General features: G+C 42.1%; 1 protein-coding gene across 2 annotated transcripts in view; it reads left to right on the top strand.

Annotated features, from left to right (window-relative positions):
- Window positions 1-22808, top strand: part of RASGRF2 (Ras protein specific guanine nucleotide releasing factor 2) — a 272143-nt gene that overhangs the window by 200962 nt on the left and 48373 nt on the right. For both annotated transcript variants that reach the window (XM_019482951.2, XM_019482947.2), the window contains exon 18: window positions 5820-5926. In XM_019482951.2, the coding sequence (XP_019338496.1) occupies window positions 5820-5926 (107 nt within the window). The remainder of the gene's footprint in view (window positions 1-5819; window positions 5927-22808) is intronic.

The following is a 22808-nucleotide window of genomic DNA, read 5'->3' as shown; positions in this document are numbered from 1 at the left end:
CAAGTGGCCCTCCTCTGAACCCTCTCCAGGCCATCCACATCCCTCCTGAAGTGCGGTGCCCAAAACTGGCCATAGTACTCCATCTGCGACCTGACCAATGCTACATAGAGGGGAAGTATCACCTTCCTAGACTTGTTTGTGATGCCCCTACTTATGTAAGAATGGGCGTGGTTAGCTTTACTTATTACCTTATCACACTGGTGACTCATGTTCATTTTGGAGTGGACTACTACTCCAAGATCCCTTTCCGCAGTTGTGCTACTTAGAATGATACCTTCCAGGCTGTAGGAGTGTTGACGATTCTGCCTCCCCAGGTGCAACACATGACACTTATCTTTGTTAAACTATTCTGTTTTACCCATTTCCCCAGCCTGTCCAAATCAGTCTGGATTCACTCCCTGCCATCTAATTTGTGTACCTCCCCCCATAGTTTGGTGTTGTCTGCAAACGTGGACAGGGTATTTTCTCCGCCCTCGTCCAAGTCACTAATGAAGATATTGAATAGTACCAGTTCCAGGACAGAGCCTTGGGGGACTCAGCTGCCTACATTTCTCCAAGTAGAAACCAACCTGTCCACCACCACTCTCTGGGTGCGTCCCATAAGCCAGTACAGGTGATCTCTGACCAATAAAGTTGGATTCCTGCTATGCAGACATTCCTTCCAGGAGGCTGAACACTGGCATTCTGCCTGACTGGTCAGGAGAGATGGTAATGGGTCAAGGATATTGGACAATGGTAGGACATACAGTTGTGATAATGGCAGGACTGATGGAGAAATGCTGGAAGGATCGTAGGCTGGTCCTCTCCATGGTCAGTGCCATGCAGGCTATCCTGTCCTGAGGCCTGCTGCACAATCCCAAACTGGAAAGGGACTTACAAGGATCCTCCTGTCCTCTTGACTCCAGGAGCTGTACTTGGATTGGGGTTTGTGCTGGAGCTTCCTCATAATCCTCCAAATCCATGTAACCACTGTCATCGGAGATCTCTGTGTCCAGCCCAGAGCCAGTGATGAAACATCCCTTGTAATGGTCCATTGGAACTCCTCTTGGTAAGGGCAGGTTATCTGCCAGTCACTCAAAACTTGTCTGTTCTCACAAGCTCTCTTATACTGTGTCTTCTGGACCTTCTTCTTGGCTTGGTCCTGACTCCAGTCCTGGTTGTGGCTGCAAGTTGCCATCTCTGCTATGGCACTATGTATGATCTGAACCTTCACTTTTTAGAGCACTTTAGAGGCATTTGGAGTAGTACCTACTTTTTATCTGTCTATAGCCTGAGAAATCTATCTGCACTTCAAATTTTAGGATGGTAGATTTGCAGAAAAACAATAAAATCTTAATTGTACATGTGCATATACAAAGACAGGAAGACACCCCCCCCCCACCTTTCCCAGTTATTTTCTTTTGAAAAGCAAGAGTCAGGATGTAACAGACAATTTCAGCTTTGTCTTGATTAATTTAGGGCAGTATGAAGTACACCATTCTGAAAATATGCTAAAACAGTAGGTTGGGGTAAAATTCTTTTCTCAGGCCTGCATAGCACATGCATAATTGGAAGGTGGTCCTCCTAGCATTGAATAAATTGAGAGAGGTAGTTAGCTGTTAGTCTCCTAATGGAAGTCAAGCAGAAGGTAGGGCAGGGTGTAAAGTGCTATCTTACACTACCATCTGCATTCATAAATGGGAGATCTTTATATGTCGGTTGGGAATAACAAAATTTAAGCACTTCCATGTGGTAAATTTTACTCCTAGTCTGTGCATCAAAATGATTACTTTAAAGTGCTGAAAATGTTGAGGCAGGTGAATGGAGTTTGCAGGAGAACTCTATAGGCTTTTCCTATTTTTCTTTCTTGCTTCCTAATCTTTTCTCATTGCAGAAAACTGAAAACATTCTCTGTAGGATTTATACATTTTTTTCTTTCTAGCTCCCCCAGAATGAGATTACTTTACCCCTTAACATTACTCTGGAATAGGCTCTAGTGGTTTAGTGTATAATTTTCATTGTGACTTTCAGTGCTGCAATTAAGTGGCTAATTGAACAACTATAATACATATGCCTAATTACTTCTACAAGAGCTTAACTGTGAAAGGAAGAGAAATTTAGCATAACAGTGTTACCTAGGTTACCCTTCATTGACTAAAGCCATGGAGATTTTGTTTACTTTGCTGTTTATAGGCAATTAAACCCTTGAAGATGTTTTAATATGAGATTTTCTTTGATGTTATATCTAAGATGTCAACCAAAGTATAAAATTCTCCAGTATAAAGGACCTCCATGATATGCATATCTCTAGAAAAACAAATTTACTCTCTACTTCTTTTTTCTATAAATTTTCTGAGAAAGATGTAACAGTTTTGGGGTCTTTATTAAATGAAACAGAACAAAACAGATACTAGCTTTCTCAAAACATACATTCAGTACTACTCAAAAAGTAAACGGGAATCTTAATCTGTCATTTCTATTTATAACAGCATAAGGATTTTGGAAGCAATTTTTATTTAAAAAATGGTAAAGCTGTGTAAAATGCTAGTTGTACAGGCGAAAGCATCCAGTTGTTCACTGGACTAATCTTTGAATGACACCAAAAGGAGTACAGTCAAAGAGCAAATTTAAACACAAAACATAAGGTTATAATTAAGGTAGATAAATGTGAACTTTCAAAGTGTACTTTCAAAATAATTAAATGCTTTCCAATTAGAGTATTTAAAAATTAGCATTTTAGATGTATTAGTTTGCCCAACTGTGTTACACTTGAGGCTACTAGAGAGCTACAGGAAGAAATTATGGCAGCAATGCAGGTAGTAATGTTCTAGTATGTTTCTCAAAATATATATTTGTAATTAAATATTGTAGAGTAAGAAGCAAACTTATTTCATAAAAGCTGGATAGATATGATAGAGTTGGCAAACTCACTTTTTGATCAAGGAAGTCAAATTCAATAGGTAAACATAGCTCTCCCAAATCACATCGTATAGTATTTTTCCCCAAAAAACAGTCCTCCAAAATTGGGGTGTCTGTCTTAAGCAAGGGAGCTGGTTTACTTTGCTGGAATAGAAGCATAGAGACAGGGGGCACTTGTACATGTGATGGTGGGGCCATTTACATGTGACGAAAAGCGACACGAAATCGTCATTTGTCTAACATAATGATGTCACCATGTACACGTGCACAATATTTTTGTGTGTAAAAATTTATTTAAGTATGGCAACTTAGACCACCTCTGTATTTTACTTTGATTGGGACAAATTGTCCTGTTGTGGATAAAAAATTTGTGCACATGTACATGTCTGGTGGCAGGGATGGTGCATGGAAACTTGTGCTTGGCAGGCTTCCAGCACCCAGTGCACTGTCCTTGCCACCTTCTCTGGCCACCAACACACTCAGCTGCCCCCCTGCTGCCTTCTCAAACTGCCCCAGGGGCAAACCAGCCTATTCTTGGGTAGCCCCAGGTGGCAAGAAGGTAGCAGGGACAGTGCATGGGTTGCTGAAAGCCCACCAAGCCTGAGCTTCCGCAAGCACTCCCGGACTTTTTTTTTTTTCCTTGCAGAGCCTGCCTGCCTCTCCTGCAGCTGGGGGGTGAGCTGCCAGTGGTCCCTGACCTGTGAGGGGCCCGGTCCTTCCCTCCATGGTGGCGGAAACCCCTGAGGCCACCTGGGTGAGCTGCTAGTGGGTGGGTGCCACCTGGGGGGCACCACTGCCGCAGAGGGAACATCCAAGGCCCCCTGCAGCTAAGGGGCCACGGCATCTCATCCCCCGGCTGTGGAAGAGGCAAGCAGGATCTGCCAGAAAAAACCCCAAACAATCAGGCTCCTCGCTGCTTTTTTTTTTCTTCCTGGCAGAGCCTGCCCATGGTGGTTAGGGGGTGGGATGTGGTGAGCTGACAGTCTGCTGTCACTGTTCCATCACAGTGGCAGAAGTCCCTGAATTGAAATGGTGGGTCACAATTAAAAACCCACAAATTAAAAACCCACCATTTGAATTTAGGGGAACCAAACACCCCAAAAGTGTACAAGAGCCCAGGATGCTGTAGTGCCTGGCACTTTATTCTTGCTGCTTGCTGGGCCAGAAAGGAATCCAGTATTAACCTTCTCACAGCCACTAAGGAACTGGCAGTAGGTTTGGGTGGAGCAGCCAAAAAACGTTACCAATTTCTTAGTGGCTATGAGAGGGTTAACATTGGAGCTTGTGCCTGAAGCCTTCATTGAATTACCTGAGGGCAAATGAGCTGCTGCATGCAGTGAGCCATGATCCTGGAAAAATCTTTTTCTCTGCGTTCTGCTTTCCAAAAACAGTGTTTGTGTTTGGAAAGTACAAGATGTAAGTGAGAAAATATAGTGTTCCCTGAACACTGCTGCCATGTGTTTATGAAGAAATATTTCTTCTTCTGACTTTCTTCACCTCTTCATTTCTGCCATTCTCTTTTCTTATTTTCTTTCCCCTACTGTCTTTCATCTTCTAAACCATATTTATATTCCTTCTTTATACTTAGCCTGTGTCTGGTATTCAGTAGGGCTGTGTGAAATGCCACCATTCCATTTCAACTTGCGTTTCAAGGTTTTGACGGAACAGCGTTTTATTTTGAATTTCGTTTCAATTTGAAACTGCTGTTCCGTTTCTTTTAATTGAAACAGTGATGCTGTTTTGAGGCTGTTTTGACGTTTCACCCATAGGCTATAATGGGGAAGCTTGAAACAACCTCTCTCATCCGGCCTGCAGATTGGGGCACAACCCCCGGGAGGGCTGCGGGGGCTTTGCCAGTCCTTCTGGGATTGCGGCCCCCATCTGCCTGCCAGATGAGGGAGGGATGCTGTCTGGGACTGGATCAGGGAGATAGGGAAGGGAACTGAACCCCATTGCTCAGTTCCCCTCCCCAGCACTGGGATTAATCAGGGAAGAGAACTGGGGCTGAGCTGAGCGCTACCATCAGGCTGGGGAAATGAACTCAGCCCAGTTGGGCTGAGTTCCCAACCCCAGCGTGACCATTGGGCTGGGGAAACGAACTCAGCCCAGCTAAGTGGAGTACATTACCCAGCCTGTCCATTGGGCTGGGGTTGGGAATTCATCCCAGCTGGGTTGAGTTGCCTTTCCCAGCCCAATCGTAGGGCTGGGGCAGCAAAACTGAGCAATCAGGCGCAGTTCCCTTCTCCAACCCAGTTGCATCACTGGGGAGGGAAACTGAGTTGGGGCTCAGTTCCCTTCCCCTGTGCTGTGATCGGCTTCCCACAGCCCAGCCGTGGTTGGCAGGGAGAGCCAGGGCTGAGCCTGGAGCCACTGGGAGCGCAGCCCTGGTTCTCCCCTGTCTCCCACCACCTGGCTGCTGGCTGCTTCGAAACTTGAAACGTTTTGACTAGCCTCCTTTTTGTTTCAGAGCCCTTTGTTTTGTTTCAGTTTCTCACTGTTTTGAGCTCAAAATGAGTCGAAACAGTGTCAAAACAAACAGCGTAATTTTGCACAGTCCCAGTATTCGGTGTTCTGTTTCTTTCTCCCTTTAGGTTATTCTCTCATATTCTTTGCACACATCTTTTTTTCATGATTTTAGTAATGATTTAAAGTGGATATACATCTCAACTTCTTTGTGCTGAACACTAAGGATAGTTGAAACCCTTATTTGTCTACAGAGGGGAGGATTTGGTTTATACTGTTCCTGCAGTATTTCAGGAGCCCAAATTATTATATTAGAAGTATTCTGTATGCTCCATGTTTTCCATTATTCAGAAATTTTTTATATAGTTTTACTTAGCCCTGTTAACAATATATTTTAAGGGTTTATTGAAATGCTCTTTGTGTTTTGCTTAAATCGCATTGTATTTTTTCCCCAAAAGGATTTAACAACTCTGAACGAACATGTGACAAGGAATTTATAATACGCAGAGCAGCCACTAATCGTGTCCTGAATGTCTTGCGTCATTGGGTCTCCAAACATTCTCAGGTACTTTTCAACTCCACGTGTACATCTAACTGTCAGTCCCACCTTCTATGATTTGTATGTGGAAGTATGCATTTTGAATCATTGTGTCTAGTCATAATATTTCTTACCACTTTGGCTATAAAATAGTATTTAGTAGTGCTGCTGTTTAGCAGTAGTCAAACCTGAAGTCAAACTGCATAGTGCTGCGCAGGTAACATGGAAGCTTATCTTGTTAAAATGCATTATTGGATAAATGAGAAATCTTTCACATAGCCTTGCAAACCTGTCCTGGGAACTTGTTCAGATACAAAAATTCTAACATTTTGTAACAGTAATATTGTAGTCATGCACATTGAAATATACATGAGAAAAATGCTGAAAGAAATCTACAGAACAGCTGTATTTGCTGTAAAAAGTGAACTACAAATTACTTTAGGAACATAGGACTTGCAGGCACATTCAGTCATTTTCTAGTAGTTCGATACCTGGTCTGACATACCTAGGGCCTTACAGTACTACTTCTTGAGGAAGGCAGATAAATCTCCTTAATCCAATCGCACCAATGTTCTATAAAGTAAGTGTAATTTATTATTTCCTGATTTCTGTATCCTAATGAGTCTTGCCTATTTTAATTTATTTCAGACACTGTCCTAATAATGAACAAGTTGAGTGGTCAGTCTGGTGGTCAGTTTCCATATACTAAATAATTTTGGTTCATACATTTATGGCATGTAAAGAAATGATCTGTGCTTGCATATGTTCATGTTTTGTGAGCCTAGCACAGATAGAAAAGAACCTTAAGCCTGCACCATTCACAGGCAGAACCTTGTGCAATACATCACAGGATCTGTGTCTTGGTATGTGTGACTAAAACTGCACTGAATGAAAAAACAGCCTAACTGGCTTATAGGATTTCATTCACAATAATGTCCTTGAAGCGGTTTATGGTCACATGAAACAAATGTGGGATTTTGCAGAGTGTACTGACAGACAAAATTCCCAGCTACCATTTTAGTTATTAGCAGCTCCAGAATCACTGAGAAGATGTCTCTTTTCTTCAAGGTCAGGAGCTTTGTATTTGGGGCACTAGTCTGAGTTCTGTTGCTGTGTGATTAGTACTTGGTGATTGGTACCTGGTAAATAAATAAATAAATAAATACATAAAAATTACATATAGTGATGACTGTATGTGGTTAGGTAATGGGGTAGTCCAGGGACTAAGGCAATATCAGAATCTAAGACCGGTGCACACTGATTAAGCAATGGGCAAGCTGTCCTGCACCTGCAGATATTTATTACTATACCAGGATCCCACCTTAACACCTTTTGAGCATCCAAAAGAATAGGAGGAGGGACTATGTACAAGAACGGCTAGAATCTAATTCTCTAGGGAAGCATTCAGCCACGTAATCATGAAATCATTCTGTCTCTTGCAGTTCCCCTGCCTTATTCACTACTTATCTTCCACCTTCTACAATTACTGAGGCAATGGTCCTGCTGATGAAATTCCTTCAGTACACAACTCTGATTTATTCCCAGAACCTGTCCATCCTATGCATTAAATGAGGCAAGCAGCCTGTGGAAGAAAGTGTCTTGTAATTTAAAGATTTTATTATAACACGCACAAACAATGGGGCTGAATTAAGTTTGCATGTGGCTTTATTTGGACAGATTTTCACAGGGACAACAAAAGGCATAATCCTGACACCTTTCGAGTCCCTGTTCCAAAGCAGGGTTCTTTTTAAGTTATTCTGAAGGTCCCCAGAATTTTGTTAACATTGCAAATTGCACTTTTTTTCTATCTGTAGTCAAAGGGCTGTTTGAATCACCTCGACTAAAGCGTTGCAAAAAAGCTGACATAGAAAATTTCAGCCCAAATAGTTAAAGTTTGCCAAAAGTTATAAGCAACTGAAAAAGGGCATTATAATGGCAGGTGCCTGGCTGCAGTTCCACCTATTAAGTCCCTATAATTTTATGCTTCTATTTGAATAAGGGATTTAATGCTGAAAAATAGTTTTGTTGTGTGTTTTATTTTGTTTTAAAGCACATGTGTTTACAACCTTTCAACACCACCTCTCTTTACCTCCCTGACCACTCCCTCTTCCTCCTTCCCCCTCAAAAGCTTAAATAACATCAAATCTTCTAGTATCACAAAAATAGTGAAACATTTTCAATTTTTAGATATAAATTTAAGAATTTACCCACAATGTTTGCACCAATATTTCATTGGTTATGTGTGGAATCTAAATGGCTAGAATTTCAGTAGGCAGTTTTGGTAGTCTATTATTACTCTGTCTCATGGTAATGCATACAGGACCCAATCTCATAGTGTAGTTACTATAGAAGCATAAAGCAAAGAGAGTGTCCCTGTTCCAATGAATGTCAAACTGGTACTGCCATCTCTGAACTCACCATTATATTAAATACTGTTAATTAATCTGGTGGTAAGAATGCTGGAAGTTGTCAGATCCTCATCTATATAGGCCTTCTGCAAGTATACTTTAAACCAGTGATAACATCAGTGAGACCTTCCTGAGATAGACACAGCCAGTAAGTGCAAAATTTTTCTTAGCACATAGTTATAAATAAACAAACTCTAGGTTATTTTGGCAAAGGGAAAAGAATTGGCCAAATATAAAAGTGAGGAGCCTGCTAACAGGCTCCCTTTAGCAACACCTAGTGATGCACTTTTTGTTGGGTTGTCAATGTAATCAATAGAAGTGCTTTTTATGAAGAGCTTATTACTTAGTTGATGACGTTTAGTGAAGTGCATGCTCAGGGCTAGAAATGATCGTAAATGCTTCCCTAAGATTATAAATATGCAGTGCTGAAAGGGACCTCCTGGACCTTCCATGTTTTCTTTGATTTTTAACTCGGGCTAAATTTTGTTTAACCCCCCCCCCCCCAAAAAAAAAAAAAAAACAACCTCCTTTAAGATGGAACTTGGTAAGTTTAGAAGGAGAGTTCCAATGTCATTGTCTGCAGTAGATGGGGACTGAACTTCTTGAGCTAAGATGTCCCTTCCTATTATTAGACTTTTTAGGCATGTCACATACAAAGGTGCTGGAGCATGCAGGACTGACACACACAAAAACCACTATCAAGAGGAGGAGGTTCGGCCATGTTAGGAGAATGGGAAGAGACCATATCCCCAAGAATATTTTATACAAAGAGATTTGAGACAGCTCTAGAAAGCAGGGTCACCCTCTATAGCAGTAACACGATATGTGCAAAAACAATATGAAATCATTCAACATCAGTTTAGAAAGATGGGAAGAGTGCACAGAATCTTGTCCAATCTGGAGGAAACTTCTGGCACTAGGTGCAGCTCAACATGAAGGGGCTTTGATCCAGAGGTTGGGAGCAAAGCAAGAAAGAAGGAAGCAGCCTGCTGCAAACTTGGACTCCAACTCAGACAGCACATAGATCTGTAAAACTTTTAACAAGCTGTGTCACTCTTGAATTGGGCTTATCAGCTACAAGCAGATTCATCAGGCACCTGAGTAGACCTCTTACATGTACACCATGATCCGGAGGATCAAGAGTTGCCTATATATAGGCATGATCAAAAAATATCCACGTCACTACTGTTATGGAGAGAATTTCAATGGAAAACGATCATGGATGTCTTCTAAAGCCAACTTATCACTAATGAAGTGAACTCAAACAACCGCAACCTCTGTTAGGATGTCAGGAAACAACTACAGTCCCAGTGTTCTGATCACATAGGAACATGGGACTAGAAGGGGCTTTCTGAGCCATCAAGTCCAGTCCCCTGTGTTCACAGACAACCATTTATCCGAGTATTCCTCAAATAGCTGCTTCAAACCCTCACACACAATTCCCAGGCATGAATCAGAAACACTAAGAGCCCTTTTGAAAAGGGTAGAATACAGATCAAAAAGTAAATAAATACAAAGCCAGAGGAGATGAAGGCACTCCCAGTATCTTGCGACTGTAATAGCGGAGAAGCAATTGGTTAATACATGCTCATAAGATGTCAGGAAGAGGACCATGTCCTGCACAAAAAAGGAAGGCAAAACCCCAACAAACTCTAAAATGCCCGAGTTTTCTAATTACCAGCAGGAGGATCAGCATACTTCAGTCAAAAAACCGCATTGCTGTAGTTGAGGCCAACATCCCAGTGGTTTAGTCCAGTCAAAATCGGTTGGAGCAGAACAGGCCTTTGGGTTCGTGTCACTAAGGCTTACTAGTTTCTGTTGCCAACAGGCCATCAGGGAGTGTTCTGAGTCCCTAGACTGAATGACTTGGTACCCAGGTACAGCTGAGTCAACTGGAGGGGGCTTTTGGCATAAGTCTAAAGTAGGGCTTGAACTTGCACTTCTAGAGCCATAGTGAGACACTTAATTGCTCTGTTATTGCCTCCCAATTCTTCAGAGGAAAGCAAATCTCGCTCTCGCTCTCTTGCTCTCTCGCTCTCGCTCTCCCCCTCTCTCCCTCCTTCCCTATCTTCCTCCCCAGAAGCTGCTACTATTGACAGGAACGAATACTCTTCAAAATCTTTGTAACAGCAAGAAAGATCACTTGTTCAATTTATTGAGGATTCTAGCTGAAAGCCATGCTCCCAAAAACAACATAACAGACATACATCCATAATATAAATTTAAACAGAAAAGCAAATATAATAATAAAATATGGCCAACCATTATAAAAACATTCTTCCTACTCCAAGAATTAACACAATCAAGTACAAATATGGTGATAAATCAGATCATGAATCTATAAAAATGTTGTGCATAGGTCCACAATTAACACAGTAAAAAACAAGTATAGTAATAAAGTTTATCGGTCATATCAACAGTAAAGGATGTTTAGCTCTGATAGCTTCAGCCTTATAAGCAAAAATTGCAACACGGTTTACTAAATATGGATCTGTTTGCTGGAGGAGCCATATTAATTTCTCTCTGTTTGAGCAGTATGTCAGTTTCTGCAAGAACAGTGATAAATACTTTCTCCTTATGCTGTTATAGAAAGGATATTCTAAAACATAATAAATAGTGACTTCAAAAACTCCTAGACAGGCTGGACAGCATCTTTTAGCCCTTGGAATGGAAAGTCTACATCCAGCTAAAACAGCTGTGGGCATCTGTTTGGTCCTGAGTTTAGTCAAAGAGGTTCACCATTTATTATTGTGATCCAGCTATAAACAGCTTTCTCGCCCCAAATCTAATTTCCGAAGAATATATAGAGGGGTAATGCAAGTAGCCCTGGCCACTGGAAAATCATTTTGCCTGGCAATATCCCAGAACCTCTGAAGAACCCAGACCTGTTCTATGGGGGAGAAGAGTCTTTCATTGTCTTTGACATAGTGTCTCATCCTGGAAAGTGCAAAAGTGTGGGAAAGAAAAGCTAGCCAGGAACATTCATGCCAGGGTGAATGGAAAATTCATGCGGCAGGTGGCAGGGAAGGAGCCAGGGCTGCACTGCCCCAACAAGAATCAGGCTTCTCGCGGCTACCCCATACACACCAACATCTTACAAGTCAATGTTGGGGTATTTTTGGCACTCTGGCCAAAAACATTGCCAACCCCTATGCTAGGTGCTGTATAAACACAGAAGAGCATGCAGTCCATGTCTATAAAAGTCCAGATAAATAATATGAGCAACAGATAAATGTACAAGTAAAACAGCTGAAAGGATGGTATTCTGATTAGTTAACTGCTTGCCCCCTAACTGCAGCTATCTTTTTGCCCTACAACCCCTCAAATAAAGCAATCTTTATTGCCATTGCTCATCCCATTATGCCCTTCCACTTTCCCAGAACTTAAATTAATTGTTAGCATATCAGATCTCCATGTTAATGAAAATGTTTGGAATTGGGACTAATGTGACTTTACCTACCCTTTCCCATTGCTTACAGATTCTTGATGGGGACTGGAGGGTTTTGCCTCTGTTGGACTAGAAAATTAATTAGCCTTATAGAGTAACAGTAGAACCATATAAAAATAAGGCTCCAAGAATTATTTTTAAGCATTTTTTATTTGGTTACCCAAACAAGAATGACATTAAAATATACCAGGTGGTATTATCTGCAGGTTTCTGTAAGTAGAATGTGAGTAAAATTAACAATTAGGGCTATTCAGAGAGAATGTATATTACTGAAGCTGTTTTGTTCTCTGAAATCTTTTAAAGTAATGGCAAAGGAAAGGATTCTTCATTATTTTTAAAAACTTAGGTTAGACACTGTCAGAGCTGCACTTTAATTCTCAGTGAATATATATTGATAACACTGCAAGCGTTGCCCTTTTTAGTAGGGAGAATAGCTAATTAATGTCTCCAGGCAATCTCAAAACATAGATACAAGTTTGGCAAGAACATTTATACAAATAATGTGACATGTAACTTTTACTTTTGCCAAAATGAGCAAGGGAATCAAATCTCTCCTATCCTTTTTTTTATTAAAGGTAAATACTTTAGGTTTTCACATTTTCATTTACATTTTATTCTGTTTTTGTTGTTTTCATTATCATTGTTGTTCTCTTCCCCTTATACTCCCAATGCATATTCATTATCTTCTGTGTCTTTTCTACAACAACTAAAAGCTTTTCTGTCCAGAATAACAGTATGTTTTTGTTTATATTTTGTTTCTGAAATGTAATTGGGAGGAACAGTGTGGGATTCTTGCATGTCAGCACAATTGCTGGGACAAGCAGTTACTATGGGAGCAAAAGCCTTGCTAGCTTGACGGGAAAGAAGAGGATTTGTGAGGACAAAACTCCCACTGGCTTCTATGACAGAAGTTAAAAATGGGAGGGAAAAATGAAGCATAGGATAAACTCTCTGGGATGTTTTTAATATCCTAGTAAAGTCTCACAGCTTCCTTTTTTATGTAATGACACTTTTTCCTTTTTTTCATCTGAACACATTAAATTGGACTTTTTCTCATTCTGCAGAAACCAGTTTATATATGAAGTACTGTAAAAGACTGTATGAGCAGGAAAAATTGTCTGTATCACCAAAGAAGCTGGGCTTTTCTAAGAAGTGAAGAGCAGTGAGGTTCCCAGCTCTGACTCAATTCCAAACCTGTTTCTTTAGTCTCCTTTGAAAATCCTGGCTGGAATGAATCCATGGCAAGTGACAAGCTAAAGATTGCTATCAGCTAATCTCACTCGATTGTGGAGTAGACTAACCACTGTGTTTCGAGACTCCAGTTCACCATATGCTGTCTGATTCCTTCCTTGCTCAAGAGAGGAAACAATCTGGTACAAGTTACTTTCCTCCTTGAGCTAGCTCAACAATACCAAGTGCACAGAACGCAGATTTGTGTACTATAGTTGCTATCACTATTTAGCAATCTGAGAAGTCAGGCACTTGTAACCAATAAAAGTGTGAAGGATTGCACAGCTGGAGAAAACTTCATAGTTATGCATCGATAATTCTAATTAATTTCTACATTGTGATTGCCTGAGGCAATTTTATTTTAGTACAGTATTCATTAAGGTAGCAATTAATTCATATCGTCAACTTCTAGGTTAACATTTAAAGGCATAAAGTAGGAAATATGGCTGGTGGAAGTAAGCCAAGTTAAATTCAGAAACTTGCACAAATTGAAACTTTTGCTAGGTTCACCACATTTTTCTGACAAATCTGGGCTGCATTTTAATGAAGTTCAAACCTTTGACTTGTAAAGTGACTCTTCTGCAGACTTCTGGAACTTAAAGAAGTATACAACGCCTTCCAATTCTGATTATTGTAGCATGGTCCATTGTTGCAGTCAGGCTAATTAACTTTGCCTTTCAGCAGAGCTAAGTAGTATAGCCACATTTACACTAAGTAGCAGAACTAATTAGCTGTCTTGAAGGTGACTTGCTTCTGACTCAGAGCAGTAGTTGCATTTTTGTGGTTCTGGGCAACATTGTGCTTCAGCCTCTCAGCAGACATGATAGGTTAAGGAATAAAGCTTATTTATTTGGTAGTTCCTGCAGACACTTTGCAGGGAGCCCTACTCTTTACAGGACAACCATTCTAAGATCAGCTTTGAAACTTACAGCTGCTAATTCATTTCATAGTTGTTTGCTTTCATAGCTGCCTGCACACCTATCCAACTTGGGGCCCTATGCTGTTGCAAAGTTTGCCAAGGCTAACCATAAGCAGCATGCTGATTAGAATTGCTTTAAAATGTGAGCTGATAGTCCCATTTCAAGGAATTCTTGGTGACACAGCCCCCTGTTGGACTGTCCTGGAAAATTTGGGACAGATGATCACTTTGATTGTATGGCACGCTCTCTCAAGCACACACCCTCTATTGTAAATTGGGACCTGAAAAAAGGTATTTCTACATAATTGTAGATCAACTGAAGGAACCAGATGTAAATGCAGTTACAATGCACTGTTTTTCACATAGGCAAGGTACAGACATTACACTTTTACCGGTATAAGCGATCGGACATCAGTCTATATCTAGTTTAGTCTCCTTTGAAAATCCTGGCTGGAATGAAACCCTGGCATGAATCAGGATTTAGACACAAAACTAGTCTGTAGCCATAATAGAACAGAAGTTTGGCACGCGTAGACTGGTTCAAAAATGGTGAAACCCAGTCTAAGATTTGCTTCTCCTGCCAAAGGGAAAAGGTGGGTTGTGTTTGCTACTGATATAAACTACGCCACTTACAAAAAATGGCATAGCTTAGATTGATTCTGTCTTGGGCTTTTTGAATGTCTATACCTAGCCCTAGTAAGATAATTGCAAATATTTGCATAATTATACACCATATGTGACCTACGTATGTCTATGTATAAACTGTTGATGCCTTTGATTGTTGCGATACTCAAGGAAAAGGTTGCAAAAGTGTAAGTGTTTGATCATGCATGACCTTTCAGGGATTGTGAGCTGCCCTCAGAATGCTAGCCAAGCATACAGTCAAACTAATTAGAGATACACTACACTCACTTCTGCTGTGGTCTGACAGGTCCTTCTTCAGTGAGTTGTTTTTGTGATGTAGTTAAACATTCTGACTCCCAGAACTTAGGGGCAGAGATGTCACAATTTCTACAGTGTGACTTTAATCTGACAATACCTACCATAGATTCTTCTTTCAAGGTTTCTGTGAACTTTGGGGCTATAAAATGCCTGTATAGCAAAAGGTTTGTATAGTGTGCAATCAGAATTATTTTGTCATTTTACTAATGTAGCTTGTACCTATAAACTAGTATTTGGACAGGAATGACAAACTAAAACTGACGTTATAGAAGTAGGATAGGCATTCTACCCAAACAATGGCACCTGCTTTACACTTGAACCTAAATGAAAAGCAAAGCAATCACTCTTTTGAACTTAAGCCAAGGACAGGTCAGAACTACATTTTGCTTTCATATCTAATGATTATTTTTGCCACCTCTCCCTTCCCCATCCATGACTGTTAGAGTTTAGGTTAATGTACAGGAAACCCTTGCTATTTGCAGGTTCTGCATTCATGGTTTCAAATATTTGCGGATGCTGAACCCGCATTTTAAATACACTTTATACACTTACAGGAGCTCCTGAAGAGCTCTGTGCTTGCTGCTGCCAGGCTCCCACCGCCGCCACTGGGCTCCCGCCGCCATGCTCCCACTGGAGCCATTGCCCCCCCTCCCAGCTGCTGGGGGCACTGCATTCATGAACACGGTCTGCTTTTAGTTTGGAAACTAAAATCTTCTTGGAAGGCACCTTGTCACAAATGTACCTCTCTTCTATCAGTTCATTGGGCCAAATTATCCTCTGTTATTTAAGTATATATAAATTAAGAATAATTCCACTGATTTAAATGAAATGTCTGTAGATTTACACCTTGGTAAAAGTGAGAATAGAATTTGGCCTAACTATTTTTGGAAAATTATATGGCCTAGCACTGTCTTTCTAAAAACTTACTTACTTCATTTTAAAATCTTTGTATCTCTTGTACTGTCATAAATTCTGGTCTTATGTGTGACGTGCATTGCGCAGGAAGCTGGATTTTCAGATTTGCACTTTTTCAAGGATGCCCAGTGATGAACTGACCCTCACCCCCACTAGGACTCACCTTTCTCAGTGCTTGTGCTCCTCTGCTGGTTTGAGTTACCTCCTGCACAGGGACTTAATGGAAGGCAGTCTCAGTGCACTCTCTCCACCTTCTGTGTGCACCCACACAGAGTCAGTTATAGCCTGACTGTAGTTTTACATGCAGATTTCTCATACTTTTGTTCTTAAGAGGTATTATTAATCCCCTTCATTTTGCTTTGCTTTTCCCTTCCCTTTCCCCACCAACTTTTGTTAACATTTTTTTGCAGTTTCTCTTCCCATGTGTCACTCCCCAGCCCTCCGCTCTCTCCATCACTACTTTAAAATTTCCATCCCTTACCAACGTGCATTCCTGCTCTGTCTTTCTCTCTCTATCTCCTACCTCTCCCCAACACCCTTTGAGTAGAAACAGATATTGTCTGATGTTGTATTTGTCCTGCCATAACAATTTTTTTGTGGGACAAATGTTGAGCCAATAGACATCCCTGCTCTTTGTCATGCCACATCAGTGGTGCTAATGAAGTGTGCCATTTCATGGCAGCTGACATCTGTTTGCTGTGTGGTGGTAGAGTGCAGGCATCCCTGAGCTCTGGGCTGCCCACACTCTCCCACCATGCCAGGCAGGTGCTCTTGGGGCTTGAGGCACCTGATCATGTGAGCCTGGGATAGGATTGGGACCCTCAAGCGCCTGGAGCATATGCCTGGCTTTTCCTGCTTACAGAGATGCCTGGGGCACATGTCTGTAAGCAGAGAAATTGGAGTTCCCTTTCCAGGGGTGTGTCTCTTCAAGTGGGATAAATCTGCATGGCTCCCCACATGGAGGTGTGGGACCCAGGGAATCCAGGACACCCCACATCTCATGTTAGGACACAAACTGACCCATTGGGTCCAAGTTGGGGGTGGGAGCATGGGACAGGGTAGGACTCAGCGCAGGCCCCAGCATGGAGGCACAGGGCCCTGGGAATTCCCCTGGGACTCACACCAACCTGTGCTTCAGATGGAGACACAGGTCAACATGGGTCTCAGCATAGGGCAGTACAGAAGTTAGGGAATTTCTGCCACCACATGCCTTCTTGCCAGTAGTAGAAGGAGAAAATATTATTGCGGGGGCTGAGGGCTGTTGCGGGCCTGCCATGCACCAGCAATGGAGGAGCACGTGGCAGGGGTGCTGGATGCAGTGCTGCAGCAGTGGGGCATGTTAGTGGTGCTGAGTGGTGCTGGGTGCTGCGGGATGGTGGTGGCACCATGGTGCTGCTGCTGTTGTTGGCCACCGCAAAATTAGTTTGGGGGGGCTAAGCCCCCTTAGCCCCAGCTTTCCACCACCTATGCTTCTTGCCAGGACCCATGATGGCCCATACTTCATGTGGAGGCATGGGTCAACACAGGTCCCCTCATGGAGGCACAAGGTGCCAAGGATTCCCCAGCTTCTGCACCTCTGCACTGCCTCACATCAGGACCCATGATGACCTGTGCCTCTGCATGAGACACAGGTCAGTGCAAGACCTGACACAAGGCAGCAAGGGATTTGGGGAATGCCCAATGCAAAGAGAACACATCTCCCCTTTTCCCACATTGGGCAGGGGGCTCAGTGTGGAACAAGGGGAGATGTATGTGTCACCCAGTAAAGTTGATGAGTGGTGATGTGACGTGTCCCTTCTTAGCTGATCCTCTTTGATTTGATAACATCTGTTTCTATGCCCTCTTTTCCTTTCCTGTTCCCCTTCCCCTGTGCTTCTGCACTGGAGGAACCTCACTATAAAGCTACAAACAAGGTGGAGAGGAATGATTAGGAAAAACTGCAACAGAGTTCTTTTTTTCTTGCTTGTCACCAGTGATCATAATAGCTAAATCATGGCATATCTGAAAGACTAGTGTAGGTTGTGCGTGGCAACTTTAGAAATCTTGAGGCAGCTGGATGAGAGAGCAGCCACCCTTCCTTCTTTCCTCCCTCAGAACTGGACTCTTCATTGCTGCTGATCAGAGCTGGCCCAATGTGTATGCTGAACGTGGCCCTCTAAAAGTGCAGGGCCTTATGCTACTCTGTGCTTAGGTACCTGATTTGATTGCCAAAACTTCTGGATATACTTCTATGTCTCTGCTTCTTCAAAGCATAATATTATGTAAGGAAAAAATTAGAATTAAAAAAGAATCTAATAAAATTATTCCAAATATATTCAGTAAAGGCTGTCATGAGGGAGTTGTGTTGCATTTATCCTGATAACCTGCACCACTTCTCCTCCTCCTCACATGGCAATCATAGGACCCTAATGCCAGCTTCCCAACTGGCTTCTTTACAGTTGTTGAGAAATAGTTATAACATTATCTCTATATATAGGAGCCAAAGCAATGCAAGGTTATTTTGATCTAAAGCCTGTAGAGTTACACTGAACTTAAATAATACAACCCTATGAATGGGTTTCCTGTATGGATTCTTTATGAGTTTGCTGTAATCTATTCCCTCCTGCATGCATGTTCATGCACACTCTCTCTCTCTCTCTGTCTCTCTGTTTTCTATAGTACTCATCATTTCAGTATCCAAATGTTTCACAAGTAAATTGGATTTTCACACAGAGGTCATGGCAGGACTTCATGGGCTCTTCTACCTTCCTCTGTTCTGTAGCTTTAGGAAATTCTTATGTTATTTAAAAAGATTATTTTCTTTCATCTTTGTGAAGGATGAATCAAAAACAAAACTCTAGTTATTTTTCTATAACTTTGCACCCTTGTCATAACTTGTAGATTATTTTCTTGGAATCTTTGCTATATGATATTTACATACATGGTCAATATAAATACTTCAGCTTATTTATTTGTGATGTGCACACTACATAAGAACTGAGTAATTATGCTTTATACTCCCTTGCCTGGCGATTAGCTTCATTCTGGCCCTTGGTTCTAAATCCATTACCACATTCACTCTTTACTCAGTCAGATGAATTACTTCCTTTCCAATGGGACTGAACATACTGCCTCCATAGTATGCCTAGCTCTTCCTGGCAAGGAGAACATGCATCCACATTCTAGAATTTCACATTGAACTGTGCTCCCCTGGATAACAGAGCAAGTGTATCACTAGCAGGCTCGCTCTGACCTTGTGTAATATTTTTCTTATTAACTTTATTGCTGTGCACACTCCATTGAGCATTTTACCTACACAATATGTGCAAACATGTGGCCAGGAAAACAAAAACCTCTCATACCCAGTCCGTATCGCTTTCCTGCTCCTGCTGCAGCAGATTGTTCAAGGCAAAGATAGGGCTTATATAGTTGTATGTACCCACATGACCTAGCCTCCACCCTGCTCCTTTCTCTTTCCTCTCTCTTTTCTCTTTTTTCCTTTTTTTTCTCTTTTTCTCTTCTCTCCCTCCCTGTTTCTTTCCCATTTCTTTTCTCTCTTCTTCTTCCCTCTCCCCACCCTACACTGCATGTGGTCATCTTCATCCATGAAGGATGAACAGCATGTGCATATAATAGGGCAGTATAAAGAGTATGCTTTTCCCTGACTCTCTACTATATACATTTAGAAACTTTTGATAATGTTAGTGATTTGTGAACAGAGCTTTGATTTTGCAGTCCTTAGCCACTTCCTTCTGTTATTCTTTCTTCCTCGTTCCACAGCTGCCTTCACTTCTTTGGTTTATCCAACTTGTATGCATTTTAGGATATAAATGCAGGAACTGTCTTATGGCATATTACAAAATGGGGATGCCATCTTATTGAATAAGGATGCAATTCCCCCCTTACTCCCCAACTAAACTGCTATTAAAGCTGGAGCATAGGTAAAATTGATTCGCCTTGAGTTTTAACGCTGCGACGGAACAGTGTTTCGTCTCAAATTTCACTTCAAGTCAAAACAACTGTTCCGTTTCGTTCCGTCAAAACAGAAAGGCTGTTTTGCCACTGTTTTGAGTTTCGCTGGGGATGGGGAGTCAGACCAGCTGGGCTGACTTCCCATCCCCAGCACTAGATTGCCCAGCTGGGCTGCTTCTCTGACCCCTGTGTTTCAACACTCTTGGGAGCAGGAGGCAGCTCAGGTGGGCTGCTTTCTGGTGCCCCATGCTTCATCATGCTGGGGCCGGGAGACTGCCCAGCTGGGCTGCTTTCCAGTGCCCCACGCTAGATTGCGTTGGGGAGCGGGAGGTAACCCAGCGGGGCTACTTCCCTCACCCCTGCGCTTCATCATGCCGGGCTGCCTCCCACCCCTCGGCATGATGAAACACGGAGGTTGGGGAAGCAGCCCTGCTGAGCTCCCTCCCACCTCTGGTGCAATCAAGTGTGAGGGTTGGGGAAGCAGCCCTGCTGGGTTGCCCCCTGCCCCTGGCACAATCAAGTATGGGGGTCGGGGAAGCAGCCCTGCTGAGTTGCCTCCTGCCCCCAGCGCGATCAACCGTGGTGTTCAGGGAAGTAGCCCCACTCGACTGTCTCCTGCCCCCAGCGCAATGAAGCATGGGGGTCAGGAAAGCAGCCCAGCCGGGCTTCCTCCTGCCTCTGGTGCGATCTAGCATGGGGCACTGGGAAGCAGCCCGGTGGGCTGCCTCCTGCCCCCTGCTGGATCTTGCACTGGGGATGGGAAGTCAGACCAGCTGGACTGACCTTGCATCCCCAGCCTATGGTCAAAACGTTTAGACTTTCAAAATGGTTCAATCAGCCTTGTTTTGTTTTGAGACTATTTTGATGGCCTTTGTTTCATTCCGATTTTGCTGTTTTGACTTCTAAGTTGGTTGAAACAGTGTCGGAACTAAATGGCTGGCGAAATTTCACACAGCCCTACTATTTATGTGCCATGTAACAAAGTGTTCTCAATTCTGATGGTAGCCATTTAAATTGAAAGTCTTTATAGTAAAATCTCCTCAGGATAGCCATGGGCTAGGGTAATAGTTTTCTAAATTGTGCAAATGATGTCAGCCATTTGCCAAAATAAGTTGAGTCCAATGTTAAAGGCACTATTTAGAATCATAGAATCATAGAAAATTAGGGTTAGAAGGGACCTCAAGAAGTCAACTAGTCCAGCCCTGTGCTCAATGAAGGACTGTCCCTAAATATATCATCCCAGCCAAGGTTTTGTCTAGCCAGGTCTTAAAAACCTCGAAGGATGGTGATTTGACCACTTCTCTGAGTAGCCTGTTCCTATGCTTTACTACCCTCCTCATGATAAAGTTTTTCCTAATACCTAATTTAAACATCCCCTGCTGCAACTTGAAACCATTGCTCCTTGTTCTGTCATCTGCCAGCACTGAAAACAATTTAGCTCTTTTGGTTTTGTAACCACCCTGCAGGTAGTTGAAGGCTGCTATTAAATTCCCTTTCAATCTTCTCTTATCCAAACTAAATAAGCCCAGGTCCCTAAGCCTCTCCTTGTAAATCATTTTCCCTACCCCCCTAACCATTTTTTTGTTGCCCTCTACTGGATTCTCTCTAATTTGCCAACATCCTTTCTGTAGTGGGGGGCTCCAAAACCGGACACAGTACTCCAGATGTGGCCTCACCAGTGCTGAACAGAGGGGAAGAATCACTTCCCTCTATCTGCTGGCAACACTCTTACTAATGCAGCCCAGTATGCCATTAGTCTTCTTCACAACAGGGGCACACCATTATCTCATATTCATCTTATTGTCCATTGAAACCCCCAGGTCCTTTTCTGCAGAGCTGCTGCTTAGGTAGTTCGACCCCAGCCTGTACCAGTGCATGGGATTGTTTCATCCTAAGTACAGGACTTCGCACTTGTCCTTATTGAACTTCATGAGATTTATTTTGGTCCACTCCTCCGATTTGTCTATTTAATCTGGTTTAAAAGTGCCTGCTAATTTGTATGGGAACAGCCTGCCCTTAGGTTGTCCTAATGCATTAATGCGGTTTACCTTGTAATTTAGAGCTTTTACTCAGCTGTTTGCACCTCATTAAGTCTTGTTTCATTGTTACTCTCAGTGCCTTCCCTTCAGTAACCACAGTGAGATTGACAGGATCTATTCAGTTTCAGGGCTCCTAATTACACAGCAGTGGCGGCAATGAGAAGGGCTAGGATTAACTTCCCATCCCACAGGTAGTTTTTTGATTGCCCACTATATACAGCTTAGACTGTACTAACAAATCATCAACAGAAAAGGGGATCCAGTGGATGTGCCAGCTATACATTAATCATATTAATAAGTAAAAAATGACAGAATTTCAGGGGAAAAAGCCTTCTAAACGTATACGCTTGCAATTTATAACTAAAGGTTTCAAGCTGAAATATTGACATTTCTAGCTCTTTGTATGGTTTTGAATATATCCAATTATCTTCCTAGATTTGTATACTTGGCTCATCCCCATGGCATCTGAGTACCTATTAAATCATTTATTTTTCCCAATTTATAAAGCACAGTCATTATGCTGGTGCAGGGAAAACACTGGAAAAAAAGAGATTGTAGCAGTAATGTCAAAAGGGGAAAGGGAAAAAAAATTATGCAGTTAATATATAGTGAAGAGAAGACTAATAGGAATATATTTCTTCTTTAGATTGTAACAGTCTACTTGCTGCAGAATTTTAAACAGTTTTCTTTGGTAGCAACTGGATGGCTGAATGCTACTTGTTTCTGAGTTAGACACATAGATGACTTATTTCACCTTCATTGATGCAGAAAAGCTAAATCAATTCCCTGGGTCAGAGAGGAGGATAGTTGGAACAGACAAAGAAAAGGGCAGGTAGATTGTTTTTTGCTACCCTGATTCCCTGCAGTCAGTCATCAGCTGCAGCAAATGTGTTACCTGACTGTGGGTTACTCTAATAGTGTTGTTCCACAATGCCAGAAACTCTCCTTGGATACAGCTTCCACTGCTGAAGCTCTTGAAGAAGCCAGCATAACCCAGTGAAAACATGTTGGGTTCATTCTGTATTTCACTTCTATAGGTTTTTTCCAGCTATGTCAG

This window comes from Alligator mississippiensis, chromosome 3 (assembly GCF_030867095.1).
Source record: "Alligator mississippiensis isolate rAllMis1 chromosome 3, rAllMis1, whole genome shotgun sequence".
In the NCBI taxonomy this organism is placed as follows: Eukaryota; Metazoa; Chordata; order Crocodylia; family Alligatoridae; genus Alligator; species Alligator mississippiensis.
This window is presented reverse-complemented; position numbering and strand designations above follow the sequence as displayed.